This window comes from Oryzias latipes, chromosome 13 (genome assembly GCF_053564925.1).
Source record: "Oryzias latipes strain Hd-rR chromosome 13, Olatipes_Hd-rR_3.1".
Lineage (NCBI taxonomy): Eukaryota > Metazoa > Chordata > Actinopteri > Beloniformes > Adrianichthyidae > Oryzias > Oryzias latipes.
Genome location: NC_136249.1, coordinates 11,232,399 through 11,259,758, shown reverse-complemented (window position 1 = coordinate 11,259,758; position 27,360 = coordinate 11,232,399). Strand labels below are relative to the sequence as shown.

General features: G+C 40.6%; 2 protein-coding genes across 2 annotated transcripts; both read right to left on the bottom strand.

The window, feature by feature from the left end:
• Positions 1–424: 424 nt before the first annotated feature.
• vmn2r1 (vomeronasal 2, receptor 1) lies at positions 425–5,616 on the bottom strand. The gene is made up of 11 exons (XM_078930124.1): positions 5,348–5,616; positions 5,076–5,267; positions 4,261–4,470; positions 4,028–4,194; positions 3,428–3,884; positions 3,211–3,334; positions 1,948–2,108; positions 1,648–1,843; positions 1,299–1,534; positions 976–1,175; positions 425–882 (listed from the first exon to the last, which is right to left on the bottom strand). Exons 1-11 carry the CDS (start codon positions 5,492–5,494, stop codon positions 564–566), a joined length of 2,409 nt encoding a protein of 802 aa, XP_078786250.1. The 5' UTR covers positions 5,495–5,616; the 3' UTR covers positions 425–563.
• A 3,989-nt stretch (positions 5,617–9,605) lies between these two features.
• Positions 9,606–25,517, bottom strand: gmps (guanosine monophosphate synthase). The gene is made up of 16 exons (XM_004075836.5): positions 25,156–25,517; positions 22,844–23,016; positions 22,615–22,729; positions 22,326–22,423; positions 21,455–21,558; positions 20,771–20,964; positions 19,504–19,669; positions 19,215–19,366; positions 18,953–19,126; positions 18,560–18,665; positions 18,278–18,393; positions 15,895–16,020; positions 13,568–13,683; positions 13,349–13,479; positions 11,784–11,956; positions 9,606–11,265 (listed from the first exon to the last, which is right to left on the bottom strand). Exons 1-16 carry the CDS (start codon positions 25,183–25,185, stop codon positions 11,164–11,166), a joined length of 2,076 nt encoding a protein of 691 aa, XP_004075884.1. The 5' UTR covers positions 25,186–25,517; the 3' UTR covers positions 9,606–11,163.
• Between the last annotated feature and the right edge of the window lie 1,843 nt (positions 25,518–27,360).

The following is a 27,360-nucleotide window of genomic DNA, read 5'->3' as shown; positions in this document are numbered from 1 at the left end:
AGATGAGCCCACCCTTACATTGACGTGTTCTCCCTACCATGACAAAGGTGGATAAAGGTGGAAAGATTTCATGTAATCCATGGACACCAGTGAAGATCACAAATCATTGAAGAAAAAAGGTTCAGAGCACTGTCTAGTGGGTCTAGATGACCCAACTCCAAATGTTAAAGTGCCTAGGATAGCACAAGGGTAACAAAAGATCAATTTCACTATTTGGCTCTAATCAGTTGTTTAATCTTATTTTAACAAGTGTCGAAAATTTAATAAGTGACATCTGTTGATGTCAGTAAATATTGATAAACATTGGTTAGTCTTAACTTAAAAAAAATGAGATCATCCAGAAAAGTAACACTAAAATATTTTTATTTCTTTCAAAAGAAAACATGTTACAGTGATCCTAAAGGACAAATATTGCTCCTTGAAGTACAGAAATCTTTCTATATATCATAAAAGGACTTCCTTGAAGTCTTGAAATAACTTTACATTTTTTGCATCACTGATTCTACCTATAGTGTACCAAATGACTGAACAATGAACTTCTTTTTTATTATCTGTAGTTATTTTTAATCTTGATCATCGACAGCAGTGGATGCATTGATCTCTGTAGCAGTTGTGGCGAGTGAGGCTGAGGTCCCAGTGGTTGTACCATCTCGCGGTTTGGGCCGGGGCTTCATCATCTCCTCCTTGTTGCGTTCAGGTTTGACCAAAAGGATGTAACACTTGGGAAGGAAGATGCAGAACAGCAACCCAAAGCTGGAGGCCAGAATGGCAAAAATCTGGACGGCGACCATGAACTTGCCCCGCGTGCTGAGGTAAGCCGGGACAAAGGAGATCCACACGATGAAGAACACCAGCATCCCGAAGGTCACGCACTTTGCCTCACTGGAAGATGTGGACATCAAGACATATTCAGCTGATCCAAAGTTAAATTCTTTAAATCTCTAGTTTCTGTTGACGATTTGAGGTGATACAGACCTGAAGTGGTCCTCGAGTTTGCGAGCTATGAAGGCAAAGACAAAAGCCAGCAGGGCCAGCACAATGTCATATGCAAAGACGCAACAAATGAAGACAATGGAACCTTCGTCACACTCAAGAATAATCTTGATGTTCTGAGCTGAGGTGTTCTTGACGGGGTGTGGAGGGAGGATGATGAGCCACACCGTGCATGCTATGACCTAAACCAAAACGGAGAAAAGTTGTTTCTAAGAAACACATTTTAGAGTTTAAAGTTGGTTGAAATAAAATACTGAAGCTGAAATCTGCTCCCAGTTTCTTTATTTTTGTTGCTTTTAGATTACCTGTACTAATGTTGCCACCATTGCTATTGTCCTCTGGTGAGCACAGGTGAGAATGTCCTTTTCTGGGGTGGGAAAGGTGCTGGCCTCATTGTTGATTGTGCTGGTTGCGATCACATCAGGACCGCCTCCGTTAGCCACATTTTCAGCTGCCGCTTTAGCAGCTTTGGCGGCTGCTTTGGCTTTGAGCCGAGCTGCTTTCAGGGCTTGAGCTCTGAGCATCAGAACTGCTGCTTTACCTGAAGCAAACAGGGAGAGGGTCGATCTGGACATGTTCAATTTAGGGGACTGCATCATCCATGACTCTGAATGTTTAAAAACAAAAGAAATGCGGCTCCTTCTGGTGACCCACCCATGATGGAGGAAAGGCAGAGAGCAAAACCCAAAGCCAAAGCCACTTGACTGGTCATGCAGCTCCAGTGCTGAGGCTCTCCGAGGAAAACAATGGAGCAAAGGAAGGTCACCACCAAGGAGAAGAGCAACGAGAAGCTCAACAAAGGATCATTGGCTTTGACCAGAGGAGTGTCAATGTGCAGAATTAAAACAACCTGGAAAAATGTGTAGAGGAAGGCATTTTAATTTCAATCCCAAACAAAAAAATCGGATTGTGTGTGTGTGTGTGGGTGTGTTTGTGTGTGTGTGTGCTTTTCACCCCAACAGCTATGGTAAGTAAAGCTCCTAACGCAGCGATGACTATGAGAGTGATTCCCAGGGGTTCTCCAAAAGCCAAGAACTCTATGATTTTTGGCACACAGGTGTCATGGGCATCATTGGACCAGAAATCGCCGCTGCACAGGATGCATTCTCGAGCGTCTGTTTAAAAGAGGACAACAGGGAGCAAGGGAGTACAGTTTTTACCATCATTACAGGGTGTTTGTTGGCCACAAAGTCTTGTACGTGTGCACTTTTAGGGGATTGAATATGAAAAGTAAGGGAAAACAAAACCTCAAAAACGAATATAATTAACACATTTGAACAAGTGGTGCTGTTTTGCAAACTTTTAAACTGATCTTATATGTGAAGTATAAACAGTAACATAACTAATACAGCCTTTCCCAACAGTTGCTGGGTAGGCTTCAGCAGCGCCATGACACTGAAAGGGTTTAGTAGGTGCTGAGGATGGATGGATGGATGGATGGATGGATGGATGGATGGATGGATGGATGGATGGATGGATGGATGGATGGATGGATGGATGGATGGATGGATGGATGGATGGATGGATGGATGGATGGATGACGGATGGATTGATGGATGGATGGATGGATGGATGGATGGATGGATGGATGGATGGATGGATGGATGGATGACTGATGGATGACACAATAAATTTGAAAAACAATATCTTTCATCTGTGATTTGAAAAAAAATCAAGATACATAATGGTTTTACATGCCTTGAAATTGTATTTTTTAAATTATATAAAATATGAAACTATATTTATGAAAATAAAGATTAAATTGAGTGATTGTTATCAATATAATCTTCAATTAACATATGGGGGTGGGGGTTAGTCTTATTAAATAATCTTACAGGTGTAGGGAGGAGTCTCGCAGCCTTCCAAATCATACTTTAACTTTTTCTAAATCAGTTTTTTTTTTATTATTGTAGGAATTTTTGTTGTTACTGTAAATATTGCATTACCTGTACTTGTATTACTTTGCAGCCACAAAACAATTAAATAATCAAACACGTTTGGACTTGATCTACTATGACTTAAAAGGATTCATTATTTTCTTAACATGATGAAACATAAAGGAGTTTAACTATTTTCCCAGCTTATGTTGTAAATGTAATTTATCATGAACAGCAGTATTTTTTATCACATTGTGTGACAGTAAAGTAAAAAAGAAAAAAACTTTCCACTTTCAGCTTATTTGAGACTTTTCTGCAAATGTAAAAATGGTGCACTGACTGGTGGTGTTGCTGATTTCTCCATCAGCACACGGGATGCAGTCAAAGCAGCAGACTGGCTCCCCCTGCCGGATCCCCTTTCTTGTGCCGGGCTGACAGTTCTCGCTGCACACTGACCGCGGAGGCTTGTGCACAGAAAAGAAAGACACTACTGAGTAACCAATAAGTCACAGAGCAGTGCGCGTCCTTTGCTGCAGTTCATCCAGCATGTAACTGACCGTTGATTCATCGTTGTTCCAAACAATGGAGTCGTTCCTTATGTGCAGTCTGTCCTCTGGAGCTGCAGATCCATTGTAGTGCCCCACAGTGACATAGGATATCTCCCCGTCACCTCCAAGCTGCCAGTTAATGATGTCATAGTAGCCCTCTATGTCACCGTCAACAAAGTAGATCTCCTCCTCTGTGTTTGGCACTTTGAAGTGCACATTCTTCATGTAGTACATCAGCTGCAAACACAAATGCTGGGTTTCAAGCACAAATGACTGCACAAGCATGTGCAAGCCATCTGCGGTATAAATGTCTGCGCTCACCTGCCACGGCTCAAAGTTGGTGATGTCTGCACAGCTTTTCCCCACAAAGGGCCCATTTCCTGGTTCACAGTGCTCAAGATGGTGCAGAGCATGGGCCACGGCATACACAGCTTTGTAAACACTGAGGGGAAACAGTTCACCGTATCACAGAACAAAGCTGTACGGATTTAAAGCAACTTAAAAAGTAGATTATTTAATAGAGGATTATGTTGGACAGCAGCTGCAGTAACTGGAGAAGCACCAAATAAATTAGCAGCATGAGTGATTTAATGAAATGCAAGAACTGACCTGTAAGTGATTCTTAACTGGGAGACATCAGAGTAGGTGTTGCTGAGCTGAGCCACAGACTCAGTCCCAGTACACAACCCATCAGGTACCCCTGCTCTGGACAGAGTGCGGTTCACCTCTCGGGCCATTCTCAGAGCTTTGCCGTAGTCCAACGTGCAATTAAACAACTGCAAGATCACAATCAGGGCTTTAACATGACATCAGGGTTATTTTTTAAGAAGCCATTATTTCGTGCAATAAAGATTTCCCATAGAGACAATCCTCAATTTAGCAAAAAAAAGGGCCTCAGGCTGATGATACACTGTATGAAAACACACCGTCTCCCAGAATTCCTCAGTGAGTGGGTCAGCAAATGGATCCAGATCCAAAAGATGGCGCTGAAGTCCAGGAATCTCAGCCCTCTTCACCCCAAAACCCAGGGTTCCAGCTAAGACTGGGCTCACCTGCATGAACACACGCAAATGGAAACTTTAATGCACTATTTCATAAATTTGACGAGTCGGTCAGTTTCTGCTCAGACCCATGACTGTGTATAAGAACTGGACTGGGTGACCCCTCCTCCCTCACGTTTTAAATAGGAAGTACCTGCAGGCTTCAATTAGCTAAAATCCCAAAGACTTTTATTGAGAAATAAACAACAACAACAAACTCAGTCATTATAATTGTCAGAATTACCATTCTTGCTCCAATACCTTTTTAAAGGGATCTTGTTAATTGCAATTTTTTTCATGATATTTCTTTTCTTTATTGCAAGTCATTCTTAAACTGGCCAATTAGATGCCTCAATAAAAGTAGGTGTTGACCCCCATATAGAACGTTTGAACTGTTTGATGGACAGATTCTCCTGGGGTTGTTGTCTCCCAAGAAACTCACTCCTGATTGGACCAATCACTGCTTAATGACGATGTCTGGCTCCAACATGGTGGCAAAAATATGGTGACTGAATTAAACTTGATTCTTTTGGAACCATTTTCTGAAGGCGACGTCACACTCACTCGATCCAGATCTCACATACAGTCAACGGCTGAGGCAGAAGACAATGACTCACCCCGGGCTGGTTGATGAGGGCGGAGGTGATCCAGGCCTCGCTGGCAATCCAGGTGCGGTTGGTCACATTGTGACGGAGCAGCTCAGAGATGAGCGGACTGAGGTCAACGTCTGACGAGAAGACCACAATGATTTTGGCTGTGGACTCTACTATAGTTTGAACAACCCTCTGGATGGCTGCAGGGGAACTCACCTAAAGTTCAGACACGGGTTTAAAAAAAAAATGCCTGATAGCATCCGATTGGCTGAGACGTGAAACATCCGAGGTTTTACCTTTGGCAGGGTCTCAGAGAAAGAGATGCACACACCAGCTTCTTCCACCTGATCCTTGAAATCTTTGATGCCATACTTGCCATAATCATCCTCTGCAGCTATGATGCCCACCCATGTCCAGCCAAAGTGGAGCACCATCTGGGCCATTGCTGTGGATTGGTGCTGGTCATTGGGAATGGTCCTCAGGAAGGTAGGAAACTGGAATTTGTTGTTCAAAGCGGAGCATGTTGAACAATAACTGACCTGAGGAAAAGATGCAGGAAATTCATCATTTTCCCTGCGGTTTGTCCACCTTTGTTGTCATCAGGGTCATACCTGAGGGAAATGGTAAAGGCCAAGTATTCTGGCAGTGGCAATGGACAGGTCAGAGCCCCCAGCACCCACGAGGGCAGCAAGAGGAGGCCCGTTACCGCACCGGTAGTTGGGTACTGCTTCGTCTTGGCCCGTCAGGTAAGTCAGAGTCCCTTCCACCGCCTTGGAGATGGTGAAGCAGGAGTCGTAGATGACGTAACCCAGGTCAGTCTTGGGCAGCAGGTCGTTCCTTTTGTTAATTTCATTGATAGCAAACAGCATGGTTTGGGTCCAGCGGAAAGTGCGGAAGTTGAATCTGAAGGATTCCGCATCAAGAAGATTCAGGAAGCAGTTATTATTAGTTTATTCAATGCACAATAAGTGCTTATTACTGCATTAACTTCCATTGATAGAGGGACCTCTTAAAGGAAATAGGTACCAAGAAAAATAACAGATGCATTTTTAGCACAATTTCAGCTTAATATTTCAGTTTCAATATTTGGTACTTCAAAGATGTGTTGATTAGTGTTGTACATTAACATGAATTCGATGTTTGAATGACTGTAGCTAATTGGTCCCAGAGTTGCTGCCTTGAAGTCCTGAGGTTATGGGGTTCAACATTTATCATCTTTAACATCAAGTTCAGATCCTAAGTTACAGGAATGAATTAATCTAAAAGAGCAGTTGAAAGAGTGTAAAAGGCATGAACCAGTCCAGGAAAACTGACTCAACTCACCCTTCACATCCTGAGGACACAGGTACCCTAGACGTGTTCCCATCATTAGAGGCAATGCGCTTGTGAACTGGAAACATGCCCCCAATAACAACCTTCTTCTTCTCCACATCTTTGTAGCTGTTCAGGTTGAACTTGGCCTTCAGCTTGCAGGTGGATTCTGCTGAAACGGATCCGTGAAGACAAAAAAGGGCACAGAATCCGAGCGCGAAGCTAATGATATCCATCCTTTGTGACGGCTTGAAGAAGTTTAGAAAGCTCTCACCGGAGCAGGCGGCAAACAAGGCTGCAGCATGAGACAGGTGTCTCGTCTGCTCTCAAGGGAAAAGAGCCACAAACAGAAACAAACAGATGCAGAAGTGTAAAAAGGGGCAATGCTTTATAGTATTTTTTATCTCCTTACACTTTTTATTTCATGAACTTAACTGTTTTCATTTCAGCAAGCACTAAAATATGGTAGAAAATGATGCTACAACAGTTTTTTCTCTTTCTCAGAAACAGCAGAGAACACGCATTAAACCTACAAGTGTCAAAAATAAGGGAGCTCAGCTTCATCTTTAGGCAAGACCCTTCATCCTACTGCCCATGTAGCCACAAGGGGTCCTGGGTCTGGGTTCCCCCGTGCCAGTCCCCAGCTCAGATAAAATCTGAGCATCCTGCACAAAAATCTTTGCCTAAGTACATGTATGGATCAGTGAAAGCTGACTTGCTGTGGTGACCCCTGGAAGGACATGCCAAAAAGTGAAAAGCAAGTGTCAAGACTAAATTACATAACTAAACATTTATTATATTTCCAAGAAATGTGCTCACAGCTGATCCCTTTCAAACAGTCCTGCAGCACACTACTGTAAACTGCTAGAGGCCATGATTTAATTGTCAGCTGCAGGTGGCAATTTGTAGCATCCAAAAAAACAAGCCATTACAGAACAGTCACTGTACCCAAATCAGCCTTGCCCCATGAGGATGGGTCTGCAAATGTGTCCAACCTGTTTGTTCATGTCTGTAAGTCTGCAGGGAGGAACACACCTGAACCACCGGCACAGAAAGAGGCACATGCTGGACCTAAGTCTGTTCTTAATAACTATGAACAGCATCAATCCTGAGTACTTATCTTCTGAAGACTTTGTCCCCTTTTTAAATGTGTTGGTTTGGATCGGGCTCCATGGTGGCGCAGTGGTTAGCGCTCTTGCCTCACAGCAAGAAGTCTGCCGGGTTCAAGTCCCGGCTGGGGGAACTGAAAAACAACATCTATGGGGGACCTTTCTGTGTGGAGTTTGCTTGTTCTCCCCGTGCATGCGTGGGTTCTCTCCGGGGTCTCCGGCTTCCTCCCACCGTCCAAAAACATGCTTCATAGGTTAATTGGCAATTCTAAATTGTCCATAGGTGTGAGTGCGGGAGTGAATGGGTGTGTGATTGAGGACATTCTACCCTGCGACAAACTGGCGACTTGATCAGGGTGTCCCCCCTGCCTTCACCCACAAGTGGCCTGGATAGGCTCCGGCAGCCCCGTGACCCCAAAAGGGATAAAATGGTATAGAAAATGAATGAATGGTTTGGATCCTAACCAATGTAAAAAAATCCATTACAACATGAAATAGAATGGGGGACCTTTCTGTGTGGAGTTTGCATGTTCTCACTGTGGATGCGTGGGTTTTCTCTGGGGGCTTCCTTCCAACGTCCAGAAACATGGTTAATTGGTTACTCTAAATTGTCCATAGGTGTGATTGTGGCCCTGTGACAGACTAGCAACCTCTCCAGGGTGTCCCCTGCCTTTGCCCATAAGTGGCCGGGATAGGCTCCAGCAGCCCTGTGACCCCGAAAGGGGAAAAAAACGGTTTATGAAGATGAATGAACTATTTTAACCCAATAAGAACCGTTTTTTTTTTGAATGAAAATTATGTGGGCAAATGATAAATCAATGAGCTCTTAAGAATTATTAGTGTTACCGAAAAATGTCTGGTGTCTTGTGTACTTGGGATGAGCTCTGATCATAGATGAATAAACCCCGGAGCCTCTTGGTGATTAGAGATCAGACCGTGGCAAACATTGCTCCAGGTGGAACCATCTAGATTATTTAGAGACGACCATTCTTGAATTTAATGGTGATAATGTGTTCCTTATTGGTTGAGAAGAAAGGCAGGCTATTTCGCTACTAGTAGTTCAAAGTGAGGATCTGGCTTGTAGGGTGACGTAACAAACCTGACCTGTCCATTGCCAGTTGTGCTAAAGCTTCACTTAATGTTATTTAAGTTCAACTTAAGTTTTGCTTTCGATCAAGTTGTGCAGAGAAAAGCTGCATAAGCAACCTTTAAAACATCCAACATGTTTTGTTTTAGGTCCATCAATAAGTCTATCGATGGATTAGCCGCGTGTTTCCAAACGTTTGCCGCTGAACTCGCTAAATTCAATAAAATGGAAGTTATTCTTTCAAGAAGGAGCAGATATGAACAAGTGGAACTCACTCTTTAACGTTTGTACATTTGATCATAATCTAGCAACTTTTATTTTGGCAAACATGAACGTGATTTCATCAGGCAACACTCTGCAGGTTACTGGTTTATTCCAGCACCACCTTATAAAGTAAAAACTAAATGTTTCACAATAAAACAATGCAAATTAAAGTGAAAAAAAGATATTTTAGAACAAAACTTAACCCTACAGAAACAAGTGTCCTGAGCTGGTTTGTAGTGGTTGACACTCTCCCTACAGTGAGAAGGCCCAGGTTCAAATCTCAGTTGGATCCTTTTCTGTGTGGAGTTTGCATGTTCACCGCATGCATGCCTGGGTTATTCCCCACAGTCCAAAACCATGCTGCATAGTTTAATTAGTAACCTGTGGCAGGCTGGACTGACTGTTTTTCCCTGTTTGTATTTGTAAAATGTGTATGTGTGTTGGGGAGCTCTTATATGATCACGATATCACTTTTTATTCTTTATTTAACATAAAGCACCTGGTGTTCAGGAAACATGTTCTATAAATGAGAAAATCTATTTTTTGTGAGGATAAACTGATAACGACCAATTCATCCAGATTCTTTCGTTGGGAAGCAGCGAGATCATTTTATAGCCATAGAAACTTGTTAATGACTTTTAAGGTCATTTAGATTGCAGTTTGGGTTTTCTGGGTTGCTTAAGAAAAGCACTTTGTATTAAAAAGTGTTTTGTTTCCTTAAACTACCTTTTTCTTTCCCTGTACATCATTACCATACATGTTAAAATAAAAATCCACCCAATATCAAAGTTCCAACATTGAGATCTTTATTAAAGCTCAGTTTTCCATCGTACAAATATTGTTGAGACTGCATGCAGTGGCTTGGTTTGAGGCACGTTACCAAGGAGAATGAAAATCACTGACCAACAATGAAAGGATGAAATTGCATAACTTAATATTATTGTAATGTCCACTTTTGGCTCTTCTATGGAGACAAATGCGACATAAAATGCACATTTATTAAAGGCAGAACAGAAGTAGAAACACAAAAAAAGCAACAAGGACAAGTCAGGAGAGAACATCTGGCTGAAAGTTAAGGACTCAATGATGGAAAAAAAAAGAATTCTGGAGGCAAGAGACCCACAACATTGCAGTTAAATGTTTATAATGAGGGTATAATACACTTTTAAAAACCCAGTTGAACCTGGGCGCTATATTCACTAAGGTCTAAATGAGGAGGTTAGGATGAGCTGGACGTTGTGAGTGAACACAGCAGCTCTCCACCACGCAAATTATGAATGGGAAGGCTGCTCAAATGAACTTCTCACACTACACATTTATACACTTACGGTTCCTGTGAATGGGTGATTGATTGTGCTGATGTGGCACCTAGGCTTTACAAGTGACTAAATGTGCAAAACGCTGCCTCCACGCAACACAAAGCAGCCCAATGGTGAGGTGACAGGATAAACTCTACCGCTCTTATACTTAGACCTTTTTTTGCCTTTTTTTATGCTCCACATAAAAACACACGTACTGCAACATTTGGAGGACCCTGCTGCATCCTCATCTGTGGACAGGAGTCCCCACCAGCTCACACCAAGAAGAACCACAGAACAGGCACGTACACGGTTACAGCTCCAGTCGGCTTCCACCACAGCGGCACAAACTGGCTGCTGTCTGAGACGCAGCATCCACAGCTCCTGTCTAGCACATCCTCAGGAGTCCACTATGAACAATATAGTCCATAAGAGTTTTGGCAAAAGAGAAAAAAAACGTAAAAGTTGGTCGGTTCAGACAGCCTTTGTCATCACACGGCAAATAGGCAGAAATACACAACCTAAAAAGTGACGGCTAATTAGATTCAGCCCCTCCTCTCGCCCTCGGAGTTTCATAACATTTGTTCCTTGTACTCGTGCTTCACTCTTCCTAGCATGTCTGCTGAGGTGCCGCCTCAAGTCACGGTTTCTCGCCACCTGCTTTGCTGCTGACCTGGCAAAACGGAAACGTTTGCTTTTTGTGTTAGCAGGGCAGAGAACTGTTGCGGAATAATCAAAAGTAACAATATATTAGTAAAAAGCAACATTGATTCAATCACTAAGCCAGAAAAGTTAAGACCAAGAAGGAGTGGTGGTGGGGGGGGGGGCAGAGCAGCAGCGCCTCTGCATGTGCACCTGTCACAGTAAGACACCCCCCCCCCCCCCGGGAATGTTGAAGACAGAAAGGGAGGTGGGAGGTTGTAGTTTTTGTTTTTTCTGTTTTTTTATTTGGGATAGAGACAGAGCAGTTTACCAGCACTCTGATATCTGTTGAGTGTGTTTGCTCATTGTGTGTTTGTGTGTGTCCGGCAACATGAGGTGTACTATTCCCACTCCGTGGTCCCGGGCGGTTTGGAGGTCAGATCGTACATGACTCTGGAGATGCCGGGGATCTTGCTGATCTCGTTTACCATTTTCAGCACCACCTACAGGAAACACACCGAGAACATGATTCTGTTTAAAGACCCACACGCATCATCTTTTGATCCATTCTTAAGCAATCCTAGAGGTCTTTTAATTATGATTATGCCATTTTTAGCCAAAATTAAAAAAATGAAATAAAAATGTCATTTTCCAGGACATAGTTTCTGCAGAGCAGCAGGAGTTCATTAGAAATTTGCCTCAGAGTTGTGGGCGGGACCGTTGGCACAGAGCAACCCCACCCCCACTTCCCCTCCCGTTGCTGAGTCACAAATTAGCTGTTCTACAAACTGCATTTTTGCGTCTACTGCTGATTCACAATGATTTGAATAAAGAAATTCTCAGGAATGCGATTTTGAGCAGAATTTTCTTTAAACGTGTCCCCCAACATAAAAAAAAAAAATCCCATAAGAAAATGTTAAAAACACCAAAGACACAATTTTTCCATGTAGTGGGTCTATAAGGCTCTCCCTTCAAACTGCTGTGTCACCGGATCTAGGTATTTATCACAACCATGCTTTACCTCCTCTGAGATGTGGTTGCCAGGCGTGGCGGGGATGCCCGTCATGAAGTCGCTGGTGATAAAAGTGCGGATCACCACAGAGCGCCTGCAAGAGGGCTGCTTCTGCAGGGGGTCCCGGTCAAAGTGGAGGGGTGTGAGGATCACTGGCATCTGGCTGATCTTGCCCGAAAAGCCTGGAGATAAAAAAAAATAGATAAATAAAGATACATTAAAGTTTAGCTGATCATACATGAATCCAGCAAAAGCCTTCAAACAAAAATGAGAAATATACCATACACTTTGGAAAATAAGATGCATCAAATGTACGATGCAATATCAATGAATGACTATTTTTACACATAAAATTAACCAGAGTACAGTGGTCTAATTCAATTTCAATGTTATTCGTTTAGCCCAAAATCACAACAACAGTCGTCTCGATGGGTTTTGAACGCCCCCGTGTTTATTGTGGGGTTTAAGTCGTACAAATAACCCACAATAGACCAAAGTAAAGTAATCCTCTTTATTTTTTACAATAATTCTAGATGTTTTAAGGCTGAGAAAACTCCTCACTACACACTTGATACACTTTTCTCAGACAGACATGAACATTTTCACACTTTTTTCACTTGTTTAAACTCTGAAAGTTAAAGCCTTCGTAGGAAAATAAGTCCAGGATTATAGAATGAAAAAGAAGATCTGCTCGCGATTAAAGACTTGTGAAAATTTGGCAAACTGAACACCTTTTGTACAGGATGGAGGTGATTGGTTGACAATAGGACACAGAACACAACGCACTGCAAAACTCTGCACTGTTTAAGGCGCAATGCCAATTTTGGAGAATAGAAGACATAACTAAACTAAAAAAAGTGTAGTTATGTTGTTTTGATTTATTTTTCTATTTTTTCTTTAGAAATGACTGATTTCTCATTGCATTTGAGAAGAGAAATGTTTTTGTTCATTTACAGTGACATTTAAATAATGCAACCATAAAGAGGGAGATAGTGTAAGAGACAAACCAGTTCTGCTTCTGAGACAAACTCCCATTTAAATAAAGGGAAGCATTTAGACCTCCACCTGCTTCAACTTCCCTACACTGAGAACATGTGGAGCTCCACATTTAGGGGCCACTTTTCCACCTAAGCTGGTATATTTAGAATAATCTTGATGGCATGAAAATACTTGAAAGATTGCTGATCAACTAGTATAGCTGTAAAGTAAGCTAAATGCGCTGGTGTTTCACTTACGATTTACTTTTTTGTTTAATTGTAAAAACTGCTTATAAAGATTTAAATTGAACATAGAAAACATGGACTTGATAAATAAGAAGTTTTACAGATACAAACCAAGAGAAAGTCCATCTAAAATTGATAAATTAAACACATTTTTTTCTTTTATATTAAAAACAGTTTATTCATAAATTACAAAAGAAACTAATTAAAGCACTGGACTTAAGTAAACAACTATATTTTCCACTAAACCACCTGTTTTTTGTTGTTGTTATTTTTGTATTTTAAAGGCTAATAAATTCATCTAAACTACACAAGGTTGAAATTGTCTGAAATCCTTCAAGAACGCATACTTACCAAAATCTCTAAGAATAGAATGAGCCACAAAGTCCGCCTGTCTGAGCGTGCTCAGAACGCCTGTGGTCAGGAAAGTCGGGGTAATGTCTTGAGGCGGCTCCTTAACATGTGGTCCAAAAATATACACAACTCTAGGGAGGGGAAATAAGAGAAAAGTCAATGTAGGGATGTTCTGGTGATGTGTAAAATGAGTTGATGCTGCAGGAAGTTGGGCTCTACCTGTTGATGGTGTGGCACATACGAGGGATGAGTCTAGCCAGGAACATGAGGGATTCCCAGTGCGGTGATTCTTTACTTGTGACCCCGCACACATAACTGTAGGACCTACAATCCCCCTGGAAGAGAAAAACTCAGACTTATACTCTGCATAGAATAGAAAACAAACTGGGAGTTAAGGAGAAGGTTAGATGTCATAAATGGCTTTCTGTTTTTGAGCGGGAGTTGCTTGTGTTTATCCACAGCAGCCTGTCTGGCTCACAGTTTGAGGTTTGGCTCACATTTAAACCTGTGGTGTCAAACAGGAAGTGGAGAACACACCTACATCAATAAAACATTTTTAAAAAAAGAATCCTGACTCAAATGTTTATGAAATGAATAACAGACACTAATGTCACATGTGAAGAGCCAGAACATGTTTAGTCTTTTGTGTTCTCAATACTCATAGGACCTATGAGTTCTGAGAACACAAAAGACTAAACGTTGTTATTGCCCCTCCATTAATAAAGACAAAACTCACAATGGTCACAGAAATAACGGAAAAAGACTAAAGTAATGAGTAGAAATGGATGGAATACCAATAAAAATCCACATCCCTCCTGGTTTCAGCTTAAATGATCTACTATGAGTGACTTCACTGACTTGGGCACACTTGGGCAGTGTTCCCACCAAACCCAATTGGCCCGCCGCTTCCGTTTTGAGCCGCTTCTGTCCAAAAGTGTGTATGTGAAGCCATCACAATTTTCCATGTGGGAGGAGCTACAGCAAACCGTTCTTATTGAGTGCTAATTGATCCACCATAACAGACATGGAGGATGCTGGATGAGTAAATCGGGTTATGTTGGAGGAATCTACATGGGCGCCCTGTCTGGGTTTATGAGAGAATTCAGCCCCGCTCCTGATACCCTGAGTCTGACCATCTACCGCTGGACAAGCGCCTGGATGGCGGACGCTTTCAGGGGTACGTTCGTCTCTCTGTGGCCCAGTTTGACGACTTGCTGTCCCGCATTTGTCCGAGACGGATAAAAACGAAGAATAAAAACAAAAGTAGTTTATTATTCTGGTCTTAATACAAATATGAATTTGGTGCAAGCACAAAGAGCTTGTCCTTCATGTTGGTTTTGGACTTCACTCAGTCCACCTTAAGATGCCACTACCAAAGCAGTACAGCAGTGAATGCTGACGGATTTGATTCACCAATCAAGGTCAACGATTCACTGATTAAAACCCAATTCTTACTACTTAATATTGTATTTGAACGGTTGTTATATGCGCGTCTTTTTACTAAATGCTTGAAAAATAAAAGTACATGTAGTTGAACACCACAATTTATGCTTAGCCCATGAGATCAGAATCACTAGCAGCGGTTACATGCGCAAAATATCTTGATTGGATCAATGATGGGATTAGAATTGGACAGAGCATGACATTAAAGCATGACATTAAACCAGAGCAGTAGTGACACACGATCAGAATGAACCGTTTACATGAACAACAATCGGATCAACAATCGGCATAACCAGCCATCTCCATCTGAAAGAAATTTTGATCCGAACGAGTCTGATCGGGGCAGAATATTCCAAACACCGTGTTTACATGACACATTTCTCATCCGATCCGGCATCTCTCCGATTACTTTTGCCCATGTAAACGCAGACAAAACGCAATGATTTTTAAACAAAAGGCTATTTGTCCCTTTAAAAAACATCACACTTAACTGTTTTTCTGTCAACTCCATGGGTCAACAACTCCAGAAGTAAACAAAACAAACATTCCTGTTGCTATGTATGCATTTTCTTGATGTCATATTCAACCATGTTTTTTATTCAAAGTGTCGATCATATTTAAACATCTGTTTTTCTAAACTTGTGTCAGTGAATTGAAATCCAGTCTCTTTTTTTTTTTCAATGAGGAAAAATACTTGAACGCTTTACTCTGAAAACGAGAAGCTTCAGCGACACTATTTTGAAGATGAATCTACTTCCGGTGACGGTAGGGTAGTCAGTATGTTTAGTTTGTATACTTAAAATCCAACATTATTATTCAGTTTTAGTGATAGCTACATTACCTGAAGCTTATTTTTACTACTTCTACTATATTTATATAAATTGTTAATCAGCAATCTCTGACATCACAAATATTCATCCTCGTATCAGAGTATTCGGATACTGTGGTTGTTACACAGTAGAGTTCCTGATAAGTTTGGATATCTGAACTCTAGAAAATGTGCGTCACGTTACCATTTAAAGCAGACGGCTCAATGCGCGAGTTGCGTTTGATGTGAAGGCAGCATTAGGAAAGATGTTCCGCCGTTTGATCGGCGGACCTACCTGGACGCCGACAGTTTTGATGGGCAGCAGAAAGGCATTGAGTGAATGGCGGCTGGTGATCTGCATGAGCTTCTCCTCCTCATCATCTGAAATGCAGGATTTAACTCTCTGGAGCAAGGCATGGGGCTGAAGAGAACAGAAAGCAGAGACGCTTGGAAAACAGCCAGCAGCTATCAGTTTTTAGCTGATGGAATGTTGAACCTTTTGTAAAAGGACTCTGGTTTTTCCACATTTGTCACATGGAATATTTCAGATGATCAAAGTTGAACAAACATATTCACATTTAAAAATCTACCTCCATTTTGAACTAGTTGTCAACAATTATCCCAAATCCAGGGTAAAAATTAACATTTACCTTCTGCAGTTATGTGGAAAAACATAATAGAACATCTCACATGTGCTTCAGCTACCAGACTCATTGCATTTTAAATAAGAGACACGCTCTAGTGAATGGGATCAGTCATTCATCTGAAGGCTTAACAAAATGAGAAAGCAGCTTTAAGTTAAAAAATGACAGAAGGAGGCCAACAAAAAACCTGACAACTGTTCAAACTGGACATTTGTACTAAGGATGGATGCTCCACACAGCAAAACAATGCGTAGACCCCTTTAGTCAATGGTGTCAACTGTTTATTGGACCAGACAGTACCGGTCCAAAATCAGCTGTGAGTTCTGGAAACTAACAATTTTTCCTAAAGTATCTGTTACTGTTATTCTGACATTTCTGATTTGGTTGCTGTTTACGATTGGGTGACTGCAGGAGTCCAGCTTGCTCCTTAAGCAGGGTCATTAAACAACCAGTTATGGATGCCTGTTATTATTATGGTCCACATAGTTTAACATGAAGATTGAAAGAACAGAGCATTTTACATCGTCATATCCAGTACAGACCAGACCACGGCTATTTCTTTGCAATTTTGAGTGCACTTGTATTTTAAACACTGCACTCTGTTCTGCGTCCTGATTGGCTGTTGACCCTGTCAACACCCGTACAGGAAGCGTTCAGTTTACTATCTACACCAGTGTTTTTCAACCAGTGTGCCGTGGGAAATTGCCCTCATTAACTGATCTAAAAACATTTCCCATCTCCAGGATTTCAGCTCTGTGTTCATCCAAACAGGCCCTGATAAGGAATATAAAAGATCGTAAAATACTTTTTCTTTGAGTTTATTTTATTTTATTAAAGACATTTTGATAAGAATGACGCGATTCAGCTGCACCTTCGGCTGTATTTTGGAAAAGTCCCGTCCCTTTACTGTCTCCACCAATCATTCCTGGGGGGCTTAATCACATGTCATCGGTCTGACCAATCAGAAGTGCTTAAAGTCTTCACTTCCTTGTCCCGATTTAGCTTGTAAAGTCGCTCAGTTCTAACAAAAATAGCAGTTAAAGCTCGTCTTTAGCGGTGTAGCTTTGCACAGAATCCGGTATCAGACCGTGGAACAAGTGAACAAAACAATGAAGCTCCGAAAAGCGATCTTCGGCCGTTTTATGCACTACATCTCCCATGATGCATTGGGTTGTGAGAGTGACAACGCACAAGGAGATCTGTTGTTAAACGTCTTGAAACCAACGAACACACATCAAACTGTTTTTAAATCTTCTAACTTAACTTTCATTGCATCTTTTAGAAAAAAAACAGCTGCAGTTTCCAGCTTTTTCTGTAACAATTATCTCATAAATGCATGTGAGATTGTGGAGGGGCTGTAGATCAATACAGACTATGAGTTTCTCCTTTTTTTTTAATTTTTGGATGCTGGTGTGCCACGGGATTTTTTTTAAGGTTAAAGTGTGCCGTGGCTCAGAAAAGGTTGAAAAACACTGATCTACACAAACCTTCAGTTCTGAGCAGATCTGTGTTTTTGATAACACATTTAAACCTATAATACTGGACTAGGTTTTCAATGACACTTTGAATGTTGAGTGTATAAACTTGTGCAAATGTTCATGTCTGTCTGAGGAAAGCTTAAACAGTGAGGGGTTTAAAATCTACAACCCTAGTACAAAGATTTCACCTATTTTAGAACGTAACTTCCACGATAAATGGGACCTTTGTATAGCACATTCAGTTTTTTCTTAATGATCTGCAGTGAGGACAGACTACCCCAGGTAATAGAATACTTTCTTCTCTGTATAACTAACTAACTAACGACTAATAGAAAAGAAAAAAATAATTCTCTTTTGCAAGCTCATGTCAAGCAGGATAAGCACGACTCAATTTTAACGATCATGTCTTATGCTTTGAGGTAATCACCTCAAACGGTCATCTGTACAATGTTCAGAGAGCAACGTTTGTGCTTTTTTCACCCAATAAAAACAAGGTCACGTCACCATTTATTTGATAATCAATCCACATGCATCCCCCCCTCCCCACCTCACTGACCTTTTTGACACTTGCAGAAAAGTCTGCGACGATTTTTAGGATATTGTTTGTTTCAGCAAAATCTTTGCAGATGTAAGGCTCCTCTGCACAAATCACTCTGATGGACAAACCAGGACCTAAGCGGCAGGACAACAGGGAGACAACGATCATTTTTAACAGACACACCAAAAAAAAGCTTTGAAGAAAACAGGAAAGCAAGGAGTTCAAAAGCAACTGTTGTGAATTATATTAACGCGTTTAATGTATAATTTTAAGTGACATGGAAGGTGTTTTTGTTTTTACCAGGAAATGGATGTCGTGAGACGATCTCCTCTGGAAGGCCCAACTCCCTCCCGAGCGCTCTGACCTCATCTTTATGAAAGTCTTTCAGCGGTTCGATTACTCTTCCCTGGACGGTGAATAACAGAGCACAATCAACATTTCTGCTGGAAGGAGGTGATTAAGTTGTGTGTTCGTAGCTTCCACAGTTGAGCATTCATGCAAAAGCATTTGACTAAACAAAGGAAAGGAATAAGTGACCACAAACCAGAACGTTTGAGGCAGAACGTTTGAGGTTTCTTTTGCATTTTTAAGGAGTTTTGTGCGCTCCTGCAAAAACGTTCTACCTTCTAATGTATCTGTTTAATCATTTTCTGAAATCTATCTGAGGAACAGCGGGTCTGTGCGATCAAATACCTCATCTCTGAGTTTGCGGATGAGCTCGGTGTCGTTGTGATGCGTTTTGATGACCTCTGCTTTGCCGCTTGCAAGATGAGAGGCACTCTCAATGAGATCAGGCCTCAAGGTACCCTGAGCCAAGAAAACGTCCTCTGGGTTCAGATTCATCTCTCCGATTACTTCGTTAGCCACCTGCCAAGCAAGACGATTCAAAACGTGAGATTCAACAGTGGAGTGGGCGCTCGGGCACAAACGGAAACCTTTGAAAGCCACAACGCACTTTGACAAACGTGTCTCCGATAATTTTTCTTTTCTCCTCGGGGTTGGTGGTCATGTTTAAGGTCTTGCTGATGCGTTTTCGAGGTGTTCTGTCCTCTTCTGAGATCGGGAGGGTTGTCGTTCCATTGTAGAATGTGTGCGCCGCATTTATCACTAACGGAAAATATAAAATGCATGTGTAAATATGACATTACAGAATACAATCACAGAACTTTCGAACAGATCGACATGTTTGGCTTAACAAGGACTTTCACAAAGAACGGTTTTCCAGAAGCGACTTCGCTGCTCACCTTTGAGTTGGATGCCCAGCTTGGTAAGAGCTTCTTCCACACTTTGACTTTCCTTCTTCCTCATGAAGCCGTTGTCGATGTGAACTGCTATGACCTGTTCCCGGGGCAGAGCTTTGTTGAGGAGAGCCGTGCAAACGGTGGAGTCCACTCCGCCACTTAGCAGCACCTGAAAAATCAGAAACAGCATCTTAGCAAAGCCATTTACACCACTATTGTTCATTATACTACCTATCTTGGTAGAATCTTGTTTTATCTATTAGCAGGCTTAAAAAAAAAACAGAACATTATTAATGGAAGTAAATTAAGCTGAACAAACATATTTTATTTTCCTTTGAGTGTAAACTAGGGATGCTATAATTCTCTTTTTAAGAGCGAAAAGCATGATTCACCATTAAACCGAATTGTGGGGAAAGTTAATCATTACATCCCTACTGCATCCCACAATGCTTCTGTTGAAACGTTCAAACACGTGTTGTGCCCAATTAAAAAGTGATTTATTGTTTAATTGAGTTAAACCTGGTTTAGTTTGAGACAACTGAAAGGTTTTTCTTCTTTGTTACTTACCTATTAGCAAAAAAAAAAAGGAGAAAAGAAATATTCTGAAATTTTTTATTTTTGCTGTTTAGTAATACACAAATCCTACTGAATCCAAAAGAGAACGTGAAAACTGAGGATTAAATCCAATGGTGGGAAAGTAACACCCTTTTTTTCAACTTTTCCTGATTCAGATTTGAATAAATAAATACCCAGAAATGCAATTTTGAGTTTTATTTTGAATAATTTATGTCCTCCATCAAAATGCCACAAGAACAGATTAAAAACTCCCAGAACATAATTTTCATTGGAATGGCTCTTTAACGTAAACTATTTAGCTAGTCCGACATAAACAAATTGCGTGGCGAATTTTAGGCTCCAACACAATAAGCACTGCATTCTGACACTCCTTAAAAATGCCCCTGCTGCTGCAGAAACGGACTAAATCTGTATCTGCAGCAAACAGTAAAAACCCTGTGATTTGAGCCCGTTTTATTCGCACGCTCATTTATCATCCTAACATTCCCCCTGGGATGAAGCCGAGTTTGAAAACACTCAGGGAATAGACTATTCACAGACAGACCACAGTATAATTTAGGGGTTCAGTGAATTCCAGGGAGCTCCGTGCTGCTGCTCTTTCTCTCTGTGGAAGTGTCGGCCACACCTTTCACTCAAATGACGCTACATCAAACATAAAAGCCATCCTCTCAAAGAATTAACAGACTTTGCTCACCAGAACTTTAGATTTGTCCACTTTTTGTCTGATCTCACTGATGCAGGACTGTTCACGGTTCAGAACTGTGAAATTATTTGTACATTCCGCAATTTCAAACAGGAAGTTGCGTAACATTTCCATGCCGCTCTCCGTTAAGTCGACCTCGGGGTGAAACTGTGTCCCATAAAGCTTCTTCTGTTCGTTAGCGATCCCTGAATGACAGAAGAAAACACAGAATTGATTTATTAGAAAGCAAATGTCATAAAAACCACTAATACCATGAAGTTTAGGTTAAGGTGACTGACGACACAGAAAAAAAAGCTAATCCTTAAACAAGGAGAACATTTTATTGCTCACCAATTTAAATAATTGATCTTTGAGTTCCTATCATTTTAGACATTTCCAAAAACACAATCCTAGACTTGTGGAAAGCCTTCCCAGAGGAGTTAAAACTATTACAGCAGCAAATGGAAGCTCATATAAAAAAATAATAAACTCTTTAAAAAAAATAATAAACTCTTTGGAACATGAAAAGAAGATTCCTTAAATTCATAAACATATGAAGGCCATGTGAGTGAATACTTTTGGACATATTAAGTGTTAAACATGGAAACCTTTAATCGGCAAAGATGGTAACATACAGTTAGGCACATTTTCAGTTTATGTGAAACCAGGTCACAGCTAATCTCATCTGTTCCTCACCAGCAATGATGTTTCCTGACTGTGCTACCACCTTAAAGCCCTCGGCCACCTTATCCACACTGTCTCCATGGGTGAGCAGCACCAGTTCCTCTTTCTGAAGACCTCTGATAAGAAAAGAAAACAGACATCAGTGAAGATATGCAGTGCTACTAATATGGCATTTGAGTTTCAGTTCGTGTTCATTTTTCAGTAAGTTAACTGAAATAAAACTAAACAACATTAAAATATATATATATTTTAATTCTGCAGATCAGTTTAACACGTGACTGCTTAATTATTTTAACTAACTACTGCAAATAAAGGAGTTTTGACTTGATCATGAGGAGCAACAATGCAAGAGTTTGTAATATTAATTAACATTTTCTAAGTAAATGTTTTTTTTTACGCCTGACCAGAATCCCTGGATTCATTTGTCAAACATAATTGGACTTGTAAAACGTGTAAAATTGTCATTTAAGCTTCCAGGAAGATGTTTGGAAATAAGTGGCAGTTTAAGGGACTTAAATACATCATGATGAATTAGATAAGGACAAACAACCACAAACATTATTGGCTTGGGTTTTGATTGCTGCCATGTAAAAGCTAGAAAATATAAATAAATAAATTTAACAAGGGTCTTAAAAAAATGAGGCTTTTTTCAAAAGGTGGAGAATTTAGCACAATACATTCTCTAAATGTTTCAAGTGGAGGAAATGACAAAAATTAAGCATGAAATGGTAAATAGACCTAAAGCTTTTTGACATAAAAGTGTAAAAACAGTTATCTCTGATCCTTTTGTCTTTTAATGGGTGTTTATTGCCATAAAAAAGCAAAACACATGCATATATACAATAGAAAAAAACATTTCAGTCCACTCATAAAACCACAATACCTGAACAAGGAGCATGTGTTGTCCAACCCAACACTGAACACTCCATCTTCTCTCACGCTCTTTTTGTGCACAGTGCCGCCAAATACTTTATTCATCATCTATAACACAAAACTCACAGTTAATACGCAGACACTGAATTTAAAAAATCATCACATCAATTCTAGAGATGGAGCTAACTGGGCGACATTAGCATAATACGATTTTTTTTATCCTGCACAAGTCAAAGTACAAACACTTCTAAACAAAAACAAAAAAACACAGAAACCACTGCATGCATTTCAGAAAATACCTGCATCCCATAGCAAATCCCAAGGACCGGCTTCCCCATGGTGAAAATTACGGGGTCAAACCAAGGAGCATCTTCTGCATACACAGAAGCTGGACCTCCTGAAATAATTATTGCTCTAAGGAGGTTAAAAAAAAAAGGGAAAGAAAAATATATAGTCAGATGGCACAAAAAAAAATTGAAATTCTACATATAAAAGAAAGCTTCATAAAAAGGAAGAAGAGTGTTTCACCTGTAACCTTGTTCTCTGATGACAAAGGCGGGGGTCTCTAAGGGCAGGATCTCCGAGTGTACACACAGCTCTCGCACACGTCTGTCTATCACCTTCCCATACTGGGCCCCCGCATCCAGGATCGCCACTGCCCCCTCCAAGGATCCATTCTGCTGTGAGGAACTGATCTCCAGCTGTACAGAGACAGAGTGAAAGAAAAAATTCACATGAAGCAGTTTCAACTTTAAACTCACGAGTATTATTTTTACGGGGAAAACCACAGTAGACTGGCAGCTACTATAACTCAGTGTTGGTTTACTTGTTTTTGTTATTCTCTAATATTAACATGTTTTGACGTAGGGAGTGTGGTGGCATGCCTGCTACTCCTTTTTGGACTGCTTCCCACCACTTCTGGGTCAGAAACAGTCTACGAGCTGATCAGCTGTTGTTGCTTGGCAACCACAAAATACTTCCAGGGAAGCGTTGGGAGATCGCAGGAGAGGCTGAGGACACTGAGGTACTTCAGAGTTTGTGAGGCTTCTAAAGAGTTTTTTTATGATGGCGTTGTCACATCTGCCCTCTTCTACAGAGTGAGCTGCTGGGGTGGGGGTGGGGGGGCGGACGCACTGACAGGAAGAGGAAGAGGATTGACAAACTGGTGCGGAGATCGAGTTGGGAGGTCCCCTGGAGTCTGTGACTGTGGTGGGTGAGAAGGGGATGTTACGGAAACTGGAATCTATCATGGACAATCCTCTTCATCATCATCATCCTCTGCATGACAGCATGGGTGCATTGAGGAGCTCCTTCAGTTGGAGACTTTAACGCCTCGCTGCAGGCAGATCTTTCTTCTTGTCAGCTATTAGACCTCTCGTAGACACTGGACAATAATTACTGTTATTAATTTATATGTGAATGTTTTGTTTTATTTATTATCCATCTGCAGTTTTTAAACACAGCTATGGTGACAAGGTAATTTTCCCTTAGTGGGATCAATAAAGTATTATTCTATTCTCAGTTAGTTCTCCATATGACCCACTGAGATACTGATTAAAGTCATGTGAACTCCATTGGAAACAGACTCGTGTGAAACGTGCTGTAACCATTTAGCTCCATCACATGAAATCCCAACGCTGTCAGCAGTCCCAGGCACGGGCGAGTGATTGAACGGACCAACTCACACCAGGAAGAACCTTCATGGATCATTCCAGAACATTTAAACCACTAGAATCCTCCAGCCAAACAAGGAGGTGTAGAAATAACACAGCGCATAGGCAAAATAAAAAGTTTAAAATATTAACAAAATAAAAGACTTTCAATGCTTTTTAACCCTCACATTATTTTCACCAAGAAATAATGTGAAACAGAAATTAAAGTCATTTAATTTGTTTGCCAAAGACCCACACAAACTAAGCAATCACAAAAAAGCACTACATTTTAAACAAGTACACAGCTTGTTGTTTGGACGCTGGTGTAAACTGTTGATTGGCTAAATGATCATTTAGGCTAATAGATTTTTCGATCAATCAAACCAAACAACCAAAGTTCACATCTAACGTCGGGTTGATCCCGAACACAACAGTTAGGAAATGAGGGAGGCACGAGCGAGGAGAACCATGACCCCACGTGGTTACCGAAAACACTTTAAAAACTAACCCGGTTTAACTAAAGCGGGTGAAATAACCCATCTACGATCATGTACCTCGACAGAAAGTTCGGGAACATTAAAGATCGTTCAAACTTGATTAGATCGTCTGACAGCAGTTTCCACATACCGGTATCAACCCAAGTTGGCTCATAAAAGCTACGTGTCGACCGCTGCAAAATGACAGTTAAGTGTGTGACAGATTGCAGCCGAGAGAATCGAAGAGATTACTATAAATACAGACAATCACAAACAGACACGAGCACGAGTGGAGTTTATTATTGTGTTCGTGCTGTCGTCACAGCCCGAACCGTTGTAGCATGCTAACAACATGCTAGGGCAATGAGCTAGCTAACGCAGCATGCTAACTCCATGCGGCGCTGGAGGCGGTTCAGAGTGTCCACCATGAGAAAAAATAAAACAGGAACATAAACTGGAACATTTAAACTAAATTATGAGCCATGCTATGCGTACAAACAACATGCCTGGATGTTTAGTTGTTACGAACCACTAACTGTGGCACGACAACAGTCTCAGTCTGTTCGTAGTACGTTTTCTCCCCCAACTTTCTCCCAATACGCAAAGAGGCCGTATTTCACCAGAGGGGGGTTAACCACGGAACCCCATAGCCGGACGGGGTTTTCTTTACTGAACAACTCCGGCAGGTGAGCTACGTCTCCCGTGTACTCACCTTGTTGCTGTCTCCGTTGCAGAGAGCCATGGAAGACCGCCGTGTTTGCGTGAAAAGCTCTCCCCTTTGCCTCTCTGTCCCGGGTCCTCTCTCTCTGGCACACGGAAAAGCACGCCGACTACTGTTGGGAAAGCAGACTTGGAAATGTCAGCATCTCTCCTCTGGGAAATGACTTGTCAGAGTAAATAAATACGTCTGTTAGAACGAGGGCGGAGGGCAAACTTGGCTCGCGCTCATAAGAGCCTCCGCGCGGGTTGCGACGTTAGTGACGTGTGCAGCGGTAGTGCTAAATATATTTATTTTTACAAACATTTCTAACTTGCATTTCTCTCAAAACTATTAACGTTACGTGTGCTTAAAGTGCCTTTTTTTTAATTTCTTTTGTTGTTGTTCTAAATGTCAAGACTCAGGCATAACAGAATTTGTCCAAAACTGTGGAGTCATGAAGTTGAATAAATTGCAAATTTTACTTTCCCTTTTTTATGTAAAACTATCCGTTCACAATTAAGTTATTACTCATTATTTACACAGATATTTCATATATCAATGTGTGTTATGTTTTAACAATTCAATAACTATACCTAATCATATTTTGTGTGTGTGTTTTACATTTGTTGTAAGTAGGGACTAATTTCACACACCTATGCTTTATTTTATTTGATTTTTTACCTTAATTTATTGTTTTTTAGCTTTTCCCCCAACTGTTTACTGTTTGATACTTAAATAATAAATAAAATTACACTTTTAGTTCTGCTGAAGCCTTTTTAGAGCGCTTTGACATAACAGTAAAGAAGAAAATAAAAGTATATTTCGATCGTTATAGCTACTTTTTCAATGACATTTTTTTAAAAGGTAAAGTAGTTTAGAAAAAAGTGTAAAACATGTAGTGTTTTGCAAAATAACCTAATTTAATACATTTTCTCCTTGTGACATGAAAACACGAGGAATGAGAAAACACAAGCCGTTTTCAATGAATGAATTAAACTTTATTTCTACAGCACTGTACAATGCCATCAGGGTGCCGAGGGGCTTTACAATGAAAATTGAATAACAATTGAATTAATTAAAACCAAAAATAAATAACAAATTCATGATAAGACGTCAGATGAGATTTCAATAAAATGAGTACAGTAAAAAAGGATGCCACCAACTACTGACTATTAAAAGCCATTCAAAAAAGGTAAGTTAAATGCACATGCAGATTTTTACAAGACCATTTAATATAGTTGTTTTTTTCTGCCTAATTAACTTTAATGACATCCTTAACACGTGTGTGACCTGACGCTAAAGTAAAAACATCATTATTCATGTGAGAAAACATTTTTAGAAATAAATTGGAAGAAACAGTAACATGCCGAAACCAGGTTGTGCATATTTTGCTTGTTAAATGCCTTGCGATGTAATATTAAACCACCTCTGAATTCTATATTAACCCCTTTATGCCCGAATTTATTTCCAATTATATGAGAAAATGTTCTTCAGGTTTTTTTTTCATTCATCATGATGCTAAATTAAGTGGAGTCCTAGATTGATCGGTACGTTACAAATTAGCGAACTACAGTGTGAAGGGGTTAAAAAACAAGATCTGTCTTACTTATTAGCTTTTTTAATTTATAGGTATTGTTAAGTGAATATGTACACTCGTCAAACGGTTAGCCAAAATCAAAGCTAAAATGGTTCCATTGTAAGAATGGTCACCATATTAAAAACATGATGAAGACTTAACCCAAAGTATTTTCAGTCCCTGTTAATTGTCATGTTTTTGTGTTTGCTGTTTTCTTTTTACTAATAAATGGTATTAGTATTCAAATAAAATGAAATCTTCTCTAGAATGAGTTGACCTGGCATGTACCATTGACTGAATGTACACACTTTGTTTTTTGTATCATTTCCATCGCAGACAAGACCATCAATACGACAACCACCAGACACAGCTTCTTTATCATCAGCCCCTCCACCAACCATCAGCAGTAGCACTGTTCACCCAACAGACTAAGACATGTGACAAGCTGCACTTTATGTACATTTTTACTTTTTAACACTTATTTATGTGCGACCTCTGAAGCCAAGAGACTGTTCTTGTTAGGAGGACAATTAACAATTTTGTGGGTACATTTCTCAACATATCTACACATTCCTGTGGTAAACCAGGCAGCAATAATAAATAGTTCATGGAGTTTGGTTTGTGGGAGAGCCCCGTACCCC